General features: G+C 39.4%; 1 protein-coding gene and 1 long non-coding RNA gene across 3 annotated transcripts in view; one reads left to right on the top strand and one right to left on the bottom strand.

Moving 5' to 3' along the window:
• The first annotated feature begins 479 nt into the window (after positions 1-479).
• phactr1 (phosphatase and actin regulator 1) overlaps positions 480-21067 on the top strand; it is a 34425-nt gene continuing 13837 nt past the window's right edge. The window contains exon 1 of one of the 2 annotated variants that reach the window (XM_008406717.3): positions 480-1076. In XM_008406717.3, coding sequence (XP_008404939.2) covers positions 965-1076 — 112 coding nt within the window. In that variant the 5' untranslated portion in view covers positions 480-964. The remainder of the gene's footprint in view (positions 1077-21067) is intronic. The other variant, XM_081606196.1, reaches the window with a different exon arrangement.
• Positions 18646-20170, bottom strand: LOC145551425 (uncharacterized). The gene is made up of 5 exons (XR_014087249.1): positions 19903-20170; positions 19462-19605; positions 19146-19283; positions 18931-19036; positions 18646-18840 (listed from the first exon to the last, which is right to left on the bottom strand). It is a non-coding gene; the product is annotated as an uncharacterized LOC145551425 (long non-coding RNA).

The raw sequence follows: 21067 nt of genomic DNA, 5'->3' as shown, positions 1-21067 counted from the left end.
AGTAGTAGTAGTAGTAGTAGTAGTAGTAGTAGTAGTAGTAGTAGTAGTAGTAGTAGTACTACTACTACTACTAATAGTAGTAGTAGTAGTGGTAGTAGTAGTAGTAGTAGTAGTAGTAGTAGTAGTAGTAGCAGTAGTGGCAGTAGTAGTAGTAGTAGTAGTAGTAGTAGTAGTAGTAGTAGTAGTAGTAGTAGTAGTAGTAGTAGTAGTAGTACTACTACTACTAATAGTAGTAGTAGTAGTGGCAGTAGTAGTAGTAGTAGTAGTAGTAGTAGTAGTAGTAGTAGTAGTAGTAGTAGTAGTAGTAGTAGTAGTAGTAGTAGTAGTAGTAGTAGTAGTAGTAGTAGTAGTGGCAGTAGTAGTAGTAGTAGTAGTAAGAAGAGGAACAGGAAGAGGATCTAAAACATCTAATACATAAATTCAGGAGGATGATAGGATCTGATAACTAAAATAAGACCACTTAGGCTGTTTAGTTTATTGTTTTAATCTAACTGCCACTTAACAATTACTCTAAGTGTAATGATTTTGTCAGTAAATTATAGTGTTACGTTGTACGATTTCGACAATGAATTACGTAAATGAATTGGTATTTTTGTTCCTCTGTAAATCTTTATAGAGTTTCTATTTATTTTATTTTTTTATCATATTGCCTTTTAAACATTTTTATTACGTCCCAGATTAATTCCTTCACTTTAAGATTTACACGACTACATGCCAGTTACAGTAATGTGTGGTGATTTGTTGGAACCTGAGCTGAACTGCAGGGATAGAAATATCCCATCAAGCCTCTCATTTATTCCTCTTCATCTCTATCCCCTCTTTACGCCCCCTCCCACGCCGTCTCTCCGGGCGAACGCACTGCTCACTGCTGCTGCTGCTGCTGCTGCTGCGGCGCCGACCCTCTCCCTCTCTCCTTCTCTCAGTCCCGCCGGTCGCCTGTGGACGCTGCCCGGCTTGGCCGAACATGGCGGCGGCGCCGGAGGAGGAGGTAGACCGCAGACCGATCCGGAGGGTCCGGTCCAAGAGCGACACGCCTTACATCAACGAGGCGCGGATCTCCCTGCACCTGGAGACAGGTAGGCAGCCTCCGTGCCCAGGCATCCACGGCTTTGGGCGGTTTTACCAGCTTAGTACTTCGGTTCTGAAGGGAGATGAATTGCTTCATTGGTTCGTGGCGAGTCCCGCGGACACAGCGTGACTTTGGGTTTTGTGCAGGGTGGACTGTACCCACGGTGCAGCTGCACACAGTAGCTCACGCATCGCGCTGTCATTCTGACAGTAGTCCACTACATGTGATGTGCAGGGAAGCCAATTGTCCGTGGAGGACGATGGATTGTTTCTGCTGCCAGCATGACTCCGCCTTGATCGTTAGCTGCAGTGAAATGTTGGTGAACTTGGCTGCCACGGGTTGTTCATTTTTCAAATCGCGCCTTTAATTTATGCCGGAATTCGGCGAAAACAGAGGATTTAGCCTTTGTGTGGTTGTTTCCTTTGTTACCATGGTCACTATAAGGTGCGCCTGTTTTCTTCTGCGTCTCCATACTGGTTTCTGCTCATCCTCTTCCTCATGTGAAAGCACGCATGGCTGAGGGAGGCGGCCGTAATGTCACAAACACAGCAGAGCGGAGCTGTCCACTGCCCCACGGTGCTGAAAATGCCACGAACAGAGCGAGCGGCCGCCGCATCTCGGGAACTGATCATCATCAACAATACATATATTGCTATTTTTCTCCAGCTGCACCACAGTATTTTTGGGTTCAACACTCCCTTCCCCCCAAAACTGGCTGCTGATGAGACGATTCTCAGTCACATGGTGTGTAAAGCCCAGTCCATACTTTCCATTTCAGTCCAAACTCTGTAAATGTCCCTGCTCCTGGCTGTTGACTGAGACATGCGCTTCCACTCCAACGTACGCAGATTTTAAGCAAAAGAGTTAAGAGGAGTATTTAAAGTAATCCCAACAAAATTATACATTTCTTGTTCTGTTCCCTTTTGGTTTTCGCCTTATGTTCATGCATCCGTACCCATGATCATTTTCGATTGTCCTCTCTTTGGCCTTTAACCTCCTCTGCTCTATTTTGTGCCCTATTAAAAAAAGCACCTCCTCTCAGGCAGAATAGCCAAGCCTCTACAATATAAATAACGCCGTATTTCTTTCCGCCTGTGTCAGGCGTTCCACAGGCTTGAATATGCCCTGAACAAGCAGGGGGAAGCCTGCCCTGTCTCCTCCTCTCTTCATGCCTGCCCCATGGAGCATTCCTTTTTATTTCTTTCTCAAATATTCTTCGACTCTAATCATATTTGTTTTCTGTTATCACTTAAGCCAACTGCACACCCACTCCCATGATTTCCAGTTATGTTTTTTGGCTGCTGCTGTGCATAAATCCAACCCAGTTCTCTCTTTGATGTGTGTCACCCTTCACATGTGATGAATTTTCGTCTTTGTTTGCACACTTGTCTTGTGTGTAGGAGGATGGGTGTATATCTCTGAGTAATTCAGTGTAGTAAATAACAGTTTATCACCAGATGGCTTGTTGTTGTTGTTGTTGTTGCTCCCTTAAGTTCAACCGTCTTCTGCTTCATCTGGCTTCTTCTTTTTTAAATTTTTTTATTTTTTACCGGATTTGTTTATTAAAGGAAGATTTTTGACATCAGGTTGCTTTTTACAGTTTGAACTCAAAATGGACATTAATCAACATATTGTGCTGCTATTCCAATAAATGTTCTATTTAAGAGCATTGTTCCTTTAAAATTATTCACAATAAAAACAATGTGTTTTGCATTTTTTTCATGTATGTGTTTGGGATTTTATCTGATATTCTAACACAAATTAGTTCATAAATGTGAAGTGTTTTGACAATAATACAACTTTTTTTTTTGTACACAACAACAACAACAACAAAAAAAAACCATTCAGACCATTGTAATATGTTGAGCAGAATAAAATCTATCCAAACTAGTTTTGTGGAGGAAACTGCTCAGCCCTGCTGTTACTGCAGCAACATGAGAAAACTTTTTCTCGTCCTCAGACACATTTTTCTGATTGACAAAAAAAAAAAATACACTAACCACATAACTACCAGCGCAGCACAACCAGCAGCTGCATATGTGCCTACTTGTGCTGCTGTGTTTACCTGTTTTTAATAAGCTTGTTTTTTTCTAGATATTTAGGGACTTAATGCAGGTTTTTAATAGATATGCATTTTTAAATTTCCTCAGTTATGGAGAGCTTCTTGTGACTGACCCTCTTGTGACTGAATTTTTAAATCTGTCCAGCCTCCATTACCTCTCAGAACTGTTTTTACCTGACTTCTGTGTCATATGAACATGTTTCTATACTCCGTTCCTGCTGTCACTTGTTACAGTAGCAAACACTCTCATACCCAATTCCTCCCACCTAGGTCATCAATATTTAGTTAAAACGTTATACAGAAGATTTTTCTGGTTGATCAAACATTGATCAAACAATTACATTCTGCACCGGTATAGGGTCTCTATATTTTAAATATGGTGTTTTAGGATTTCAGCTCATTTCAGTCACATTAGGTCACTACGGATCGTACATAAAAAGAACCCATGGGAATTCAGGGCATTTCAGTTTGAGCTCAAAAAGAGATGCTGGCATTATTCTGCTCTCACTCAAACACAAAGAGTGCTAATACCATCCTGAATGAGGAGCTGAGACAGAGAGTCTTTAAATAAGAGGAGGTAGAAGAGTGGGAGAGGCTTTGAGGATGAGAACAAGATGAAGCCTTTCATGCTGTTAAACCCTGAATACCAACAGACTGAAAGCAAGAGGAACCAAGCTGACTGGCATCCATAGAACGCTGTGTGAACAGGGTTTGTATCTTCTATTGTTAGCTGTCTATGAACATCAGTCAGTCCTGGAGTGAGACAGAGCTACACATGCCTAAGCAAAAATAAAAATAAAAATCAAACAAGAAGTCTGTGAGCTTTGAAATCAATGCAGTGTCTCCTAGCAAATAGACAAACCTTCCCTCTCTTCCTCTGAGTCTGTCCATTCAGCTCACACAGGCCGGCCTTTCTGCTGAGTGAGAAATCCTGAGCCGAGGAAGGCAAATGAGTCAGAGCTGAGTTCTTACTGAAGACAGTGGGAATTATGTCTCCCTGCTGGATGATGTCAGAGTGCAAGAACAAGAATGAGGTGTGTCATGACAGAAAATACCCTGGAGTAATACCCAGTCAGTGCTGCTATGCTCAACAGTATTTCAGTGATAGGGCATGATTCTTTCTCCAGACTGGGTTATCTTTCATTCAAGCTTATTCCAGCCGGGAATAGTGTGATGATGTGATAGTTTGGAACCTGGAACTTACAATCCTTTTAAATAACTTAGAGTTCATGTGGTGTTAAATAGGGCCGCTGAATAAATGTCACAAAGTAGGGAGAAAAATAATGTTTCCAAAATCTTATTTGCAGGCAGCTACTTGTTTTCAGTGATCCTCATGGATTTCAGCATGTCAGCATGTACATTTATCTAATGGCGTTCATGACTTACTCTTATTTTTCCTTTATCTTATAGTTCCTCATAAATAATTAATGTTTAGACTCGTTATATTTTCGAGTGGGTACAAATTTTTTATAAATCCCCCATAAACAATTAATGGGCTCAACTGTTCACTTGGCATCAGTAAGTGTCATTCAGGTTGCAGTTTATGCAATAATTATTAGCTGCATATGATCCACTTCATCTGAATTTAAAAATAAGCTTGATGTCAGTAGATAAAATAAGTATTTTATCCTCTCGTGATTTTGCAACATTTGTTCACTGAGTTGAAAAGAAACAGTAAAACAGAGTACTTTTTGGTAGTTTTATTTTGTTGTGTAGAGGCAGAAAAACTTGTCAATTATCCAGATTAAAATGTATTACAGAACTAACTAAAATGCATATTCAATCTATTAGAACTTGATGGGAGAATATAGTGACAATTTTTTCGGTAGTTGCTCATGAGGTTGGCACCCATCAGAAGCGTGTGCCGACCTTTGCTCTGTAGACTTTTGACAGGTCTTCAGTATTGATATGTATGGATGGATGTATGGATGGATGGATGGATGGATGGATGGATGGATGGATGGATGGATGGATGGATGGATGGAGTAGTATTGCCATGCCCATTGGTAAAAAACGCCCTTGTTTGTTTTTTTTTTTAGAAATATTGTAATACTAAATGTACTACATGTTTATACTAAATATTTTGTATACGTTTTTATAATCAACTTATATTTAGCCACACTTTACATAATTTATACTGCACATAATTTTAGTGCCAGGTGTGATTTAAAGGATTGTTTTAGTCTCCCATCACCCGACCGCAATCCTGGACAAAAGTCTGTTATTTTTAGAGGAATGAGAGCATGGCGTTCCTTTCTTTCTCTATTTTTAAATGTAACAAATGCTTGTACTTTTAAAAGAGCCCCATTTAATAATTTTATTGTATAAAATGTTGCAATTGTGCATCTTTGAATCCATTAATATTTTATATTACTAATGCTATATTAAGTGTGTGTAGCTGTTTTTGTTATGAATGTGGTTTTTATGATGTGGACTTGTTATGAAGAGTAGCAATTGTCACGGCAATGGCAAATGGGGATCCTAATAAACTAACGTTTACAGAAGACTATGGCAGAAATATCAGATATTTTAAACAGAATCCTGGTAGTGTAGTCAATATCCAGATGTGTCATGAATTCAGACAGGTCAGTTGTGGGTCTTCAACCTGCATTGCCTGCCTGCTGCGTTGAACTCCTCCTGTTCTACAACCTCTCTGTACGGTGCTCTTTCATATCTCCGCCCCCTGTAGCAGACAGAAGTGCAGCCCTACTGAACTACTGCAAGAAAAACACTCATCCAACGGTTTTTTTTTTTTTTAGTCTATTTTCATGAAGGCCACCAATCATACAGGAGACAAAGAGGATGAAGAAGGGGATGACTCATACCTCTGCGATATGCCAAGTTGTCACACATTTACAGTGATATTCACACATAAGCAGACAAGCGCACACACTCTCCTAGAGGCCCTGCCGAACTGTCACTTTGTATTAGGTCAGAGCAGAGAGGGGAGGAGGGGTGTTTAGAGCTGTTGAGCGGTGAATGGCAGCGAGAGAGAAGATGAAGGAAATGTAAAACCAAAAGGAAACAATGAACTTTGGGTTGCCTTTGAACTTGCAAACTTCTTTTGTTCTTCTCTTTCACATCCCGCCTTCTGTAAGACTCTTCCCGCTGTTTGCTGCCTGCATGTTTGTACTAGCAGAGACTAAATCAGAAGCAAGAAAAACACTGCAGTTTTACTGTTTCAAACCGATCCCTGAATGGAGTTAACCTAAAATATTTTAACAAATCAACCAATCTGACAGTTTAATTTGTTCTTTTTTCAGTTTAGTCTATTATATGCTAGTCCACACCAAATGTCCCACATCTGTACTTTTTCTAGCTATCCCAAGTATAATTTTCTAAGAGAGTTATATTATAATTCTCCCACAGAATTAAGATTTAATTTAAAAGAACAGTTAAAAACAGACTTTTCTAGCCTTTAAGTCAACTGTCTTCAACTACTGTTAACGTATTAGGGAGTGTGCAACATTCCAACATGCATTGAAAAGACCATTGCTGTCTTTACCCTCATATCACTGCTAGGTTGTGTAGGGGCTTGTCTTTCACCTGCAGTCATTGGTTGGGAAATCCACACTGGATGGATCTCTAGTCCATCACAGAGCAACACAGAGACATAGATTCTGACTGGAGATGACCCATTCTTGTGTGATTGGGGCCTTCCCATAGCAATGCATAGGGAGAGCAGTGATTGACTTGCAAAGCAAGGGATTATGGTTTTTTTGTCAGGGTCCTTCAGACCGACGCTGAGTGTCTCAAGTATAGAATGACTCCAGCAAACTGTCAGACTGAGAGCCAGCCCAGGTCCAGATTATTAATTACCATAGCAACAGGTCCCAGAGAGGCAGTGAGTAGTCTCACAAATGGGCTCAGAGAGAGGTGTCACAATGCATTGACAGACAACATGCTCTCATTTTAGTTTATGCAACATACTAAATGGTACGAGTACAGCTTAGTGAACATGCTTCTGACTCCCCGCAGGTTATTGACTACATTGCAGCTTTCTTTAGCATTATTGCTCATTTTTGCATCAGAACGCTATATTAAAAATCCGACTGGCACACTTTGGCAGGCCCCGTAAAATTTCTGCAGGAATTTTCTAGTAGTTCTTTTATTTTTCTTCCGTTACCGTTAATGCAGCCCGAACCGCTGGGTGCACCCCCCACAAAATGTTCAGCTTGATCCCGAGAAGGGAGCTATTGCTTTTAGTGGGATTTTGAGTTAAAATGACGACATAAATTGATAAAAACGAGAAAAATCGAGGCTGAGTGTCTCACAGAATCAGTAAACTTTCTCTCTGAAACACACTAACAGCACAGAGGATTTCTGACTCCAAAACTCTTTTAACTCCCCCTCACAGGCACACATATCGCCCTGTTGGTCTAAAAGTCTGTCATGACATAGATACACATGCCTGCTCCCGTAAAATGTTTTCAAAATTTTGCTAGGGTTTATGGTTTTTTGTCAGGGTCCTTCAGACCGACGCTGAGTGTCTCAAGTATAGAATGACTCCAGCAAACTGTCAGACTGAGAGCCAGCCCAGGTCCAGATTATTAATTACCATAGCAACAGGTCCCAGAGAGGCAGTGAGTAGTCTCACAAATGGGCTCAGAGAGAGGTGTCACAATGCATTGACAGACAACATGCTCTCATTTTAGTTTATGCAACATACTAAATGGTACGAGTACAGCTTAGTGAACATGCTTCTGACTCCCCGCAGGTTATTGACTACATTGCAGCTTTCTTTAGCATTATTGCTCATTTTTGCATCAGAACGCTATATTAAAAATCCGACTGGCACACTTTGGCAGGCCCGTAAAATTTCTGCAGGAATTTTCTAGTAGTTCTTTTATTTTTCTTCCGTTACCGTTAATGCAGCCCGAACCGCTGGGTGCACCCCCCACAAAATGTTCAGCTTGATCCCGAGAAGGGAGCTATTGCTTTTAGTGGGATTTTGAGTTAAAATGACGACATAAATTGATAAAAACGAGAAAAATCGAGGCTGAGTGTCTCACAGAATCAGTAAACTTTCTCTCTGAAACACACTAACAGCACAGAGGATTTCTGACTCCAAAACTCTTTTAACTCCCCCTCACAGGCACACATATCGCCCTGTTGGTCTAAAAGTCTGTCATGACATAGATACACATGCCTGCTCCCGTAAAATGTTTTCAAAATTTTGCTAGGGTTTATGGTTTTTTGTCAGGGTCCTTGATACCGTCGCTGGGTGTCTCTCAAGTATAGAAACTCTGTCTCCAGCATACTGTCTGACAGAGAGAGCCAGCCCAGGTGCAGATAATTAATTACCATAGCAACGGGGCACAGAGAGAGGCAGTGAGTAGTTTCACAAACAGGCGTAGTGACAGGTCTCATAATGCATTGTGGAAAGAATACACATTTCCTGTGACTATTCATAGTTTGCTTACATAAAATTATTATTTCTCTGAATTTTTGAGTGTGAATTAAAATCCTTAGTATGAAGGTTGAAAAATTTCGAGACATAAACAATTACCCACTGACTTTATTTTTATTTTTTTATTTCGGACCGTGAGTAAGAACCACATGTGCGAAGCTTATAGACGTCAGTTTTATTGTACATCAGGTTTAGCAATTGTGTTGTAGTGAACCGGGTCAGTCATAAAACTATGGTGATGGACCTGGTAAAATCTTCAGTTGCTGCTCTTTGGTGATGAACCATATCAGCATGGAAGTATTGCACATGTTCTCCTGGGTAAGTCCAACTGTGCAATCTATAGCTAGAATGCACTTTTTCTGTGTAAACTTTCAACATTTTCAACCCCAAAACATGACAGGCCACTGGATGGATGAGCCTAGTGCCCAACTACCAGGCTTGGCAACTTTTCTAGGGGGAATCTTAAATTTATAATTTTTCGGAATTGGGCCCTGCCATGGCAGTGCATAGGCAGGCACCTATTGTTCTACATCTCAAAGTAACTGCCTCTTCCTAATACCGTTAATGCGGCTCGTACCGCTGCGTGTCCCCTTCACAATATATACATCAAAATGTGTGGCTCGATCCCATGAGGGGAGCAATTGCTTTTGTTGGCATTTCGAGTAACTGTGGCGACATAGTTAACACAAAAAGAGCCAAATTCAACTCAAAACAAAAGTCTGACACAAAACAGTGCCACTCAAAATAGACGTAGACTTTTGTCTGCCCCTCAGAGCTGCTCTTTAGAACTACAGACATGGTGGAACACTCCGTTACTAGACCTTTTCCTTTTGTGTTTTATTTACCGTTATCATAGCAACTGAACCATCGGGCCCTGGGAGGAAAAAGAGCGACGGCGGTTCTAGTTAGCTGAGGTATAAACCTATTGTGCAGGAGCTGAATTGCGATCTGTTTATATGTACAGATTGCTTAATACACCGTCAGTTATCAGCTTTGAAATAAAATGGTTCTGGAAGTTTTTGGAAAGTATTATTGACATGTTTAGATTGTTTTTTCTTTACATGAGTCGAATCTGTTTAGCTATATTGTGTCTTTCTGTGAAAATGTTGGTGTACAGGGAACCCCCCCTCCACCCCCCAATATATATTGCATATTTTTTATGCAGTAGCAGATGGGGGTTATTCTGAGACTTAAGTGTGTGACATAAGCTGTACCTTTGTATTAAAGGATCTAAAACTGGGGCTGCACAGTGGCGCAGTTGGTAGAGCTGTTGCCTTGCAGCAAGAAGGCTCTGGGTTCGATTCCCGGCCCCAGTCTTTCTGCATGGAGTTTGCATGTTCTCCCTGTGCATGTGTGGGTTTTCTCCAGGTACTCCGGTTTCCTCCCACAGTCTAAAAACATGACTGTCAGGTTAATTGGCCTTTCCAAATTGCCCCTAGGTGTGAGTGTGTGTGTGTGCATGGTTGTGTGTCCTGTGTCTCTGTGTTGCCCTGCGACAGACTGGCGACCTGTCCAGGGTGTATCCTGCCTCTCGCCCGGCACGCCAGCTGGAGATGGGCACCAGCACCCCCCCCCGAGGGACAAGGGTGCAAGAAAATGGATGGATGGATCTAAAACTGTTTATTACAGGAATAAGTATATTTTCTAGAATGACAAAGAAAATAACGTGGATACAATGATTATTTTGAAGAAAGATCAGATATGGTGGTGTTTGGAAATCTTAAATATTTAACCAGAACAGATTCCAGGAGGATTAGTGAAGCACAGATTTGTTTCTGCCTCATCACTCCTACCTGTTCTAGACTTTTTACAGGAAAATCAACATCTGTTGCACCAACACCAGCCCTGATGTGTGTAACACATGCTGCAATCTTTAATATGTTTTCTGGAGAAGTTGGCATCAGGGCTGCTGCTATAAACTCATTGGATCTCTGAATAGTGCTGTTTAGGTTATATCATCTAGTGATGGAAAAAGAAACAAAAAAAACTATTATGCTTTGTACTTAAGATGGAATATATGCACGTATATTCATGACATGCTTTGATTAAAGTAATTTATCCTCGGTGCAATTCCAGTACCGAAAAATTAACTTTATACCAGGTGAGTCTTTCACCTGAGAATGTGAACCTACTCGGCTGATTCTATGCCTTCAAATAATTTTAATGCTCCTGTAGAAGATTCATAACTTAAAAGTTACAGGAACCTACAAGTTAACTTATAAGGAACAGGTCTGAAAAAACAGTCTGTGTGATACACTCAAGAGAGAGATTCATTTGATGCATCACTGACATCACTGACGTCAGTGATCACTGTCATCACTGATGATGTCAGTGATTACATCATCAGTGATGTCATCACTGATGATGTCATTGTTACCATAGGAACCAGTGGCGCAACTACACATTATTCAGATGGATCCGAAAACATAAATCGGCGGCCCCCCCCCCCAGACGGGGTTTTGATGCCCCCTCTGGTGCAGCGCCCCTATGCATTGCATGCGTTGCATACCCACTTTTTGCGCCACTGATAGGAACTAAACATTCTAATGGTGCATTCACACCAAACACGTTTTGAGCGTCAGGCAAGTCTGCTTTATATTCAAAGTCTATGTGAAGTATTGGATGCGCTGGACGTGTCAAATGCTCCGAACGGTTCAAATGGCGCCGCGCTAGACGCTCGAAGAGCACCACAACTGCCCTCGACGCACCTCCACATAGAGATTGAATGTAAACTAGATGCGCCTGACGGTCAAAATGTGTTTGGTGTGAACGCACCATTATATATGTCCAGTGTCATATTAGGTCCACCATATTAGGACCAAGGTCAGGGGTAATGTTTAGAGGTAAGATGTGAATTAAGGTTTAGTTAATGTTAGGAATAGACTAGTATTGGTTTGGGTTAGGGAAAATGTCTGGGTTAGGCAAAACCGCAGCTACTAAAATGAAAGGAAATCAATGCAAAGTTCTAATTTGGGTCGAAATAGTTTTGACTAGCCTGTATAGAATTTTGTTTTCTAAATCATTCTATAAATAATGATGATATAATGTTAGGTTGTTTTTCTGCCAATTGCATAGCTGCAGTACACTAGTAGTCTAATGTGCTGAATATGCTGAGACACATTCAACACATTAGAAACCAATCAGAACCAAAAGTTTGTCTTTTGGTTCTGATTGGTTGTTTCTGGACAGTAGCAGAGGCAAATGAATTTTCACAAATTCTCTGTTTCGTATTTTATTGTCAACTGTTTAACAAATATTAATCCATCATCTAACGTACATAAGTACGTTAGATGATGGATGAATAAGGAACTTGTTAAAGAGTTAAAATGATGATGATGAATGTTAAATAGTTTGAGGCTTTGCCATATTTGTGCAAAGCCTCAAATTTTAATAATGCAAAGTGTTAGCAAAACCTGGGCTTGGATAATGACCTAGGTTAGTGCCACGTGGGTGTGGGTCTCTTTAAAGGCCGAGCAGGGCATAGCTTCTTGGCCTTCCTGCCAACGCCAACATGAATACCCTCCATGCAACCAGTTGAGGTTGATTGCATGGATGTCTGTCTTTCCTCGGACCTCCATGTTTGTGCGGAGGTTTGGCTTTCCGTGGACTCCTCTGTTTGCAACCTGAGTGTGGATCGGTGCAAAGGCTGAGCCAGGCTATGCATGGAGACCCCTCGTTGATTCAAGGTCTGTCTTTCTTCGGACCTCCCTGGTTGATTGGAGGTCCATGTTTCTTCGGACCTCCCTGGTTGATTGGAGGTCCATCTTTCCTCGGACCTCCCTGGTTGATTGGAGGTCCGTCTTTCCTCGGACCATCTTTCCTCGGACCTCCCTGGTTGATTGGAGGTCCGTCTTTCTTCGGACCTCCCTGGTTGATTGGAGGTCCATCTTTCTTCGGACCTCCCTGGTTGATTGGAGGTCTGTCTATCCTTGGTCTCCTCTGTTTGTAGGGAGCCTTCTCTTTGCAGGGGGACCTGTGGTCTGGTGGAGACTCTAGGAATGTTGTTTTCTAAAGCAAGTTTCAACTCCACCTTCAGGTCCGCAACCTGACCCTGCAGAGCTTTCACCAACTCCTCCTGAGCCTTAAATTTGGAAGCTTGCTCAGAGTGACTTTTGAGCTGCTCCTCATATTTGAGTCTCACTTGGTATTCTTCCATCATTACTTCAATCAGACCTTTATTGTGGGAGGCGTATTTTACAGCCTCCCACTTGAAGTATTCCAGCTGTTGAAGAACGTTCTTGTCAGTTGTAACTTTGGGAGAGCAAGAAACTTGTTCACGTTTGACTTGCAGGTGACGTTCTTTTTCCAACTGTTTTTGCAGTCTTTGAATCTCCTCCTGCTGGGATTTGACATCAGCCTGACATGCAATCCTTCTGTCTCTTTCCTCGTGGAGTTCAGAATTCTTTCTCTGCAGTTCTGTTTTAAGATCATCTACCTGCTTTGTCAAAGCTTTGACGTGTTGGCTAGTCTCTGCCACGTCTTCCATTGAGGGGGTAATCTTGAAGCCAGCAGAGGGTGTTGTTTCCTGCTTGACTTCCAAAGATGTTGGACTCTCAAAGTTGCCGGAAGGACTTGATTCCCCCTGGATCTCTGATTCAACTTCCGGCTCAATGGGGCTGTCATCTTCAACAGGGAAAATGACAGCGTCGTAGTCGACTTGGATGTTGAGGTCTACCATGTCGACCCATGAAAGCTTAGCTGGAAAAGCTTCATGCTCGCAAACAATCTGTTGTTGCTTCATATCTGTATTCTAGTAACTTCTTGCTTCTCTGAACGTCGAACGTACTCTGAAGGGTGATCTGTCGCGATGAACTGTGGAGCAAATCAGAGAAAATCCTGTCTGCCAGCTACATTCAAGAGAGAGATTCCCTTGTGATATCATAGAGTGATGACATCACTGATGTTGTCATTGATACCATTGGAACTTAACATTCTATCCACCTTCATGAGAGGCTAACTTGGGAAATGATTATGGGTCTTACTTCTGGCGGCTTTTAAAAGTAGCAGTATTTCATTGTAATTTATAGGGTTTTTGGCTAATCTATATTCATGATAGAAGTTACATCGCTTTTGTCGGTTAATACACTGTGCAGCAAGGCAGTGTATTAACATTAGCACAAGCATTAGCCTTTTCCCTAAAAATAGCTTTTATCTATTTTTCTTATTTATTATTCACATTTAGTATACTGAATGGAGGAAGAAAATGTAAAACAGCATGCTAGTGACAGCATTTAGGCTAATGTTAGCAATTTGGCTCATTTTAACTTGTAAACTAATGTTCACATACAGAATGGAGTAAGTCCATGTTACTGAACATGTTTGTGACTCTCCGCATGCTATTGAGTACATTGCAGCTTACTTTAGCATTTATGCTAATTTGTAGCATCAGACAGGCACACTTTGGCAGGCCCCATTTAAATTTCTGCAGAAATGTTCTAGTTATAAGTTGGAGTTGATTCTAGTTTTATGTCTTGTGTTTGCCCACCTACTTTTTGAAAACTGACCACAGAATCTAAATGGATTACACGAGAATAAAGCTGTGAAGTTTAGCCAAGCAGTATAGAGCAGCTATCCTGCTGTGCAGCCAATTATCTGCAAAACACATTAAGCTCCTTCTATCATCTACGATCGAGGGGCTTTCTTACAGAGCACACCCACAGTGTTGTGTTCATGTGTGTTTTAACAAGGCAGCACTTCAGCAGTCCTGCAGCCAGCAAACATCTTAATCAGGGATGGAACTGCTGGTGAGAGGGAGAGTGATGCAGATTAAAGCCAGAAGGACTGTACCTCACAGTCATCTGGGGCACAGCAGCACATTAATCTTGCTTACAGGATCTTAGTCTCAGATTGAAACCCAAAATTAGAAGTAGTACCATCAAAAGCTGCAGGATGATTCATTTCTTTTGCCTGATGGAGAGAGATGCTCTGTTGGTTCAACTCAGAGATATTTAGGGTAATCATCAGGAGAAATTATTTTCCAGGGTCATGTCCGGAAAATAACACTAAAAGTTTTGATGTTGCATTGTCAGGAAAACTCATGATTGTCATAAGTACAAACTCCATCGTGACTAGGCCTGTCACAATAACACATTTTGCTGGACGATTAATTGTCTAAAAAATTATTGCGATAAACGATAATATTGTTTCAAGACCTTTTGACACTGATTTAATGGAAATGACAAATAATGCATGCCATTTCCTGCCATAGATACTTTATTTTCAAAAGAACACATAACACTGGAACTGATAAACTAAATCAGTTCCAGTATTAATGGATTCTCAGTCTCCATTAACAAAAAACATACTTGAATAAAAAGTAAACAACATAAAGCCAAAGTGGAAATAAATACTGCATTCAACCAAAAGAGTGCAGATTATGAAGTCTGTATACTATATTGCTCTTCAGTAATCACTAGATTTAAATAAAGAAGACGGGCTCATCCGACTACCAAATGCAATAGTTCATACTACACGATTTTTTTGCCCCTATTTTCCCCTTACGATAATCTTAGATCGTTGGCCCATCTAAGATGGTCGCTGGTGATTTCGTAACCGATCATCCTGTAGTGTGATTTAGATCGTCGTGGCCGCTCCGATCGAAATCAGGGGGTTTCCCCGACTGGGAGCTTAACGCTGAATGTGACAGGTAGCCAATCAGAAAGCGCGGATTCTCCTTCGTGCTTTCTGAGGGGAAATAACGAGGGGAATCCCAAACAGCTGACACGGCGGCGCAACACGAAGTCCAGCGGACATTGGAGATGATATGTGAAAACAACATTAATATTTATTTAACATTTAGTGCAAAGAATATAGAAATGACAAGGAGAGGAGTTGGAGCCAAATTGCTACCACCGTTGATAAACCCGGTAAGTTTTCAGCTGTTCTTCGTTAAAGTGACATAAATAGGTTATAATGATTTTCAGTCAGGACTTTACGCTGACTATAGCCACATACATTGCAGGTAGGATTCTAGCAAAGCATTGATTAATGCCTGATTTTAAAATTACTTTATTTTAAAATCAGGCATTATTTTGTGCCCAGGTGACTGGACAGCACACAGCACGATCGAACCCGATTAAACCCGTTATACCTAAGATTTCTGTCGGCTAAGGTGTGGTCTGTCAGGTTTTGAAAATGGGCCGACAACTTGTGTAGTGTAAGCTGGACATTACACTAAGGAAATAGGAAGGGAGGGTAAGTGGAGAGCACCGGAGTTGAGGCTTTTTCATTCGGTGTCATCAACAGCAAGAAAAACAGGCAGGAAGAGACGATAAATCCGATAATTAAAACGAGGTCGATAGGTTTAATTTATCGTGCGATTAATTGATTTATCGTTTATGGCGACAGGCCTAATCGTGACAATAATGAACAAAGTTTTAAAAAATCCAACTTCAGTGTAAAAAAAGAGCAGGAATCCACTGAAGTTGTTGTCTGTGCAAATACTTCAAACATGAGTCAAATTTCCACTATTTCTGTGCATTACGTATTTATAGAAATGCAGCTGTACATTTATTTTGCATTTTCTATAAATTGTATTCAGTTTGGTGAAGCTGCCAATCGCTAATGACTAACTTAGCTGTAGTACTTGATGTAGTTTTTTTCTGTTAAGCAACTTTAGTGTTTATCAATCTTTGTGAGCCAGTGTATTCTAAATAGACACATTTGGAGTGGTGTTGCAGTAACTTCTTATTACCTAAATTGTCCAGATGTCTATGTAAGTCAGACAGACAATTGGTCTTGCAGAATCTTGCTAACAGCTGTTGTTGTTGTTTTTTTTGCTTTTTGTTTTTGCAAATATTTCTTTGCAAATGTCTTGAGCTGTAAAGCCAAATCAAGGGATGAATGAATCTGAGTGTATTTTGTGAAACATGATGCAAGTATCTCAACAGTAATGATGTGTAAAAAATTATCTGCACCTGAATTTCAGTAAAAATAAGTTGAATTAAACTCTTTGGAAGTTGGCAGCATTTACTTTAAAAGCCTCGGTTAAACCATCTGACCCGAAAGCATTTAGGGTCACAGTGAGTGTGATTGGTAACAGTGCTGCTATTGATCGGGACAATTTCATTTGGCTTTTAGTGCATTGCTTGTCACAGCCAGACATGTGCTTTCTCATCAATAACTGCTTTGATTGTTTTCCTTTTAAAACACACTTTCCATTAAATGTCTCCAAGGTTTTTCCATTGCAGCATAAAACTACCCTTGAACCTCAACCTTTTTCCCCAAAGACTCCGTGCTTTTCTTCTTGGTCATAAGAGTGAAATGCATTTGTGTAATTGTGTATATGCAAAAAGTCATACTTCTGAGGTGGCATAACTCTCTTATAATTCTTGTTTTAATTTCATAACCAATGAAACTCTCTGAGTTGTGACATACGTACAGAGAGTGGTAGTCATTGAATGTGTAGCAAACCAACTAGATTTATAGTAAGAGGACGGTTTATGAAACAAAGTGAAATCAAGACTAGAAACTGGAAGAAAAAGTAAAGTAAGTGCTTTCCGGATGTTTGACTCATGTCTTTTCACAGCAGAGGGATGTTGACAGAATCGGTTCAAACATGACAAAACCTAGAAAGAAAAATCTAGAAACAACACTGAGATAACAAAAACTCAGAGATCAATTATTCTTGGCAGCATAATTAAAAACAAAACCCACATACAAATTCTTATATGTCAACAGCTTGTCAGTGACAGTGACGACAAGACATTCTTTGAGCTATTTTTACACCCTTTCTGTTCTCAGATCTCGTTAAAAGGCCTTGATCTCCGAGTCTCGTTGGAGTCGTCAAGGCTGACAGAGCTCCATGGAGATCGTAGTTCAGACAGGTCAAGGTGAGATTGATCTGGCTAATGTGGATCTGGCTAATGCAGTACAGAGATGTGAGCAGTTCCAGAGGGGAGATTAAGTATGCTGTCTGCTGGTAAAGTTAGAAAACCTTTTCTGGGCTGAAATAGATGCTGTTGGACGGGATGGTTTACAACCTGACAGATGTGACAAGCTCAGTGTCTTACAGACGGCAAGTTAACTGACAGCTCTGTTTTGACAGGAACACCTTCGGTCTGAGAGCTTAGACTTAATGGTTCTGAGAACCTGTTAAATATCAGAAAGCTCTTCATGTGACCGTGAGTGTCTGCAGCATATTGAAACGTAACCTGCCAAATATTTGAGTCCCCTCTGATTTTTGCCCTGTTAGAGGCTTCGAGCAGATTTACAACACCTACACAATTTTATGCTGCAGCTCAGCTTTCCCAAAATGGACAAAAACTGGATGTACCAAGAGGATTATAAAAAGAATAGAAGACATGGATAAAAATAAGAAATCATTCCGCTAACATAACACAGAAGGCACTTTAATTATTCAGCGGCGTTGTAGCTGGAATATTTCTCTCAGGATGCACATCAACAAACAGTTGCCACACTTCACATTGCAGGAGTACAACCTAATTAGAGCTACTTATTTACAGCTGCTGCTTACTTAAAGTACGTTGACAATGGATTATTTATCTTTACAACGTGAATGAGAAATACTTCTCTATTTAACAGGTTTACACAAAAATATTTTTGCCCAGGTGAAAAAAAAAGTACACTTTAGTATACTAAATTTTAACATATTTTAGTATACTTTTATCAATGTACTTAAACTGTACTATTTTGGAACAACTAATTTTGTGCCTAGTATACTTTAGTAGTATTTAAATAGTATTAAATTACAACTAATAGTATATTTTAGTATACTATATGTACGTTTTTGGAACAACTTCAAGTGTACTTATACTTTTTAAATATAATATTTCAGAGCTTTATTATTATATTTTGATATAATTATATTTTGAGTGTAATAATTCTGTCTCAGAATTATATTAAAAATATATATTTCATATACTTCAAATATATTTAAAATATACTATTAATATATTAGTAATGTATTTAAATTACACTTAATTTTTATTTTTGATTTCCTGCTATTGATAATAATCTAATTTTAATTACTTGTCTTTATTCCTACGTACCTATTTTGTAAATGACATGCATAACTACACTACAGTACTTACATTGTTTTAAGCTACAATTATATGGAAAGATTAATTACACAAGATGCCCAAGGTAATTCAAATATTTTGTTTTATTACCGACATTTTAAAATTGTCCAATTTTACTCACAACTTTCTGAACTTTACATAAATTATCCGTTTACACATCAAAAGTGAACACATGAACATGGAAATTTAAGTGTCACAATAAAACATGAAAGTGAGGATCAATGACAGAACATTCCCGTTCACTGCACCTTACAGGAACCTACAAAAAAGAACAATAGAGCAATTAAACAGAGAAAGCATTTGTATTTAAAGAGAACAGAAAAATGGCAAATAAAAAAATAATACTTACAATTTTAAGGCGTTGTGGACGCGCCATGTCTTTGACATCATCAGAACTGATGATGATTGGGACCGGATGTCTCGGGTGGAAAAACATTTCTGGGTGTCTTCTTTGCCTGTTTATGTTAGAAGTAGAAAAAAAATAGTCAGCAATGTCATAGAATCAGTTGATGCTGGCATTAACTATGAAGCCGTTTTAAGTGTGGACTTAAGGAGACAAACTACCTTAAAATATTTCCATTCATGATCTGAACACACTGATCCTTGCAGGGTGGTGAGGGGGGCTGGTGTTGCCCATCTCCAGCAGCCATCAGATGACAGGCAGGGTTCACCCTGGACAGGTCACCAGTCCATCACAGGGCCCTGAAAGCCAACAACAAATAAAAAAATTGAAAGATAAATGTTAGATTAACAAGAAGAGAAAAATTCTTTCCAGTTACCTTTAAATCAAATCATGTTTATTAAGCACTTAAGTGTTGGTAACACAGCAGTTTTTGTTGTTGAAAATGCAGCTAGCTCCTCATTAAAAAAACAAACTTACATCGTGAAGAAAATGTGGAGGTTCATCCATAGAGCTGGTTGGTGATCTGGTGGAGTCAGAGCTTCTTCTGAGACAGAAAGTCTTTAAGTTTTCTAACATCCGATTTCTCTGGCTTCCTCTTTCATCTTCATTTGCTTAGTTAGACTGCAAACATATGTTGAAGATAAAATCATTGATGAATGAGTTAGAACAATAACCACCTCACAATATCAAAGTCTCTTTGTCTTATGGAGCTTAATTAAAACCAGGTTAGTTTATGAATTAAAGTATAAGTCGCAACTAACAACCTCCATGCAGTTATAACATGAAGCTGAATGATTGCTATAGTAATAATCATACAAGTCACAATAAAATTGATAATTATTTAAGAAACCAACGTAAGTTATATATCTTTACTGCACTGTATATAATTAAATGAAGATAATTAATAAGCAAACTTACCACCAGCTAGCAACACTTAGCAGCATTCGTCCCCTCGGGCTCCTTTTGTGACACACATTTCATTTCCATCGGTTGTTGTCCCGTTGTGTTGTCGTCTAACTTGGATTAGGAAGTCACCAGCTTGAATTTACCAAAATTAGTAATTATTGTCAAGGCCCTCTCTACTTTTAAGGCATTATGCGAGTAAAAAATGGGCGAATTTGAACAGCGTCTGTTATCTTCCCTGCTCCAAGTTTTTTCTTCTTTTTGTGGCGTTTTTTTAAATAAATGAAAATGTGCAATACCGCCACCATCTGGTCTGGAGTATGAACTGGAGCTGATGCCGTTGATTATAAGGTTTTACATCACTATCTGAAAATTGATTGGATAATTTCTTAAAAATTACATCATTATTAAATTTTTTTATTGTATGCAATTTTAATAAATAGTAAAAGATTATAAAGGCACTTAAAAATTTAGACATATTCATTCATATTTTGTTCACTTAAAGTATACTTTTATTTAATATATTAAAAGTGTATTTTGGTACAATTATGTTTAAGTGTGTTTAAAGTTCTAATTTCGAAATTGGTACAAGCGTATTTTTAGTATACTTCAGATATACTTATAGGTAGTACACTTAATATTTAGTATACTTAAAGTATACTTTCACAAATTTAAGTATGTTTGAAGTATACTAAAGTATACTTTTTTTCTCCTGGGTGTATTATATATTTGCATTTAATTAGTAACAGAAAAACTATGACTTGTTTTACAAGTAATTGGGGTTACTAGCTCTTGCCTTAATTGAGAGTAATTTCTATTCCTATGCAGAAAAAAAATCAACAAAAAAACAGCTAGATGAAGCTGAAGAAAAAAATATGCTTTGCCTCTACAGTTTTAACTAAGCAACCAGTTTAATGTTTGCCCTTATTTTAGACCGACATTAAAAAATATATTATCTTTTACATAATTATGTCCTTAACTGGCTATGCAAAGAATGTCCACTGTGTTTACTGGGACCTCAGATAAAATTGTGTAAAATCACAAAATCAACCTTCTTCCATGGCCGTCTCGGTGCCTAGCCCTAAGCCTTGTTAAAATTGTGTAGTGTCAGCTAAAAACAAGAGAGCATAAAGGATCATTTTGAAAATGCAACGAGTTAAAGAAAAACATAGGGAAACAG

Source organism: Poecilia reticulata, chromosome 4, assembly GCF_904066995.2.
Source record: "Poecilia reticulata chromosome 4, P_reticulata-male-v2, whole genome shotgun sequence".
In the NCBI taxonomy this organism is placed as follows: domain Eukaryota; kingdom Metazoa; phylum Chordata; class Actinopteri; order Cyprinodontiformes; family Poeciliidae; genus Poecilia; species Poecilia reticulata.
The sequence above is the reverse complement of the archived record's forward strand: the minus strand, read 5'-3'. Positions and strand labels throughout refer to the sequence as shown.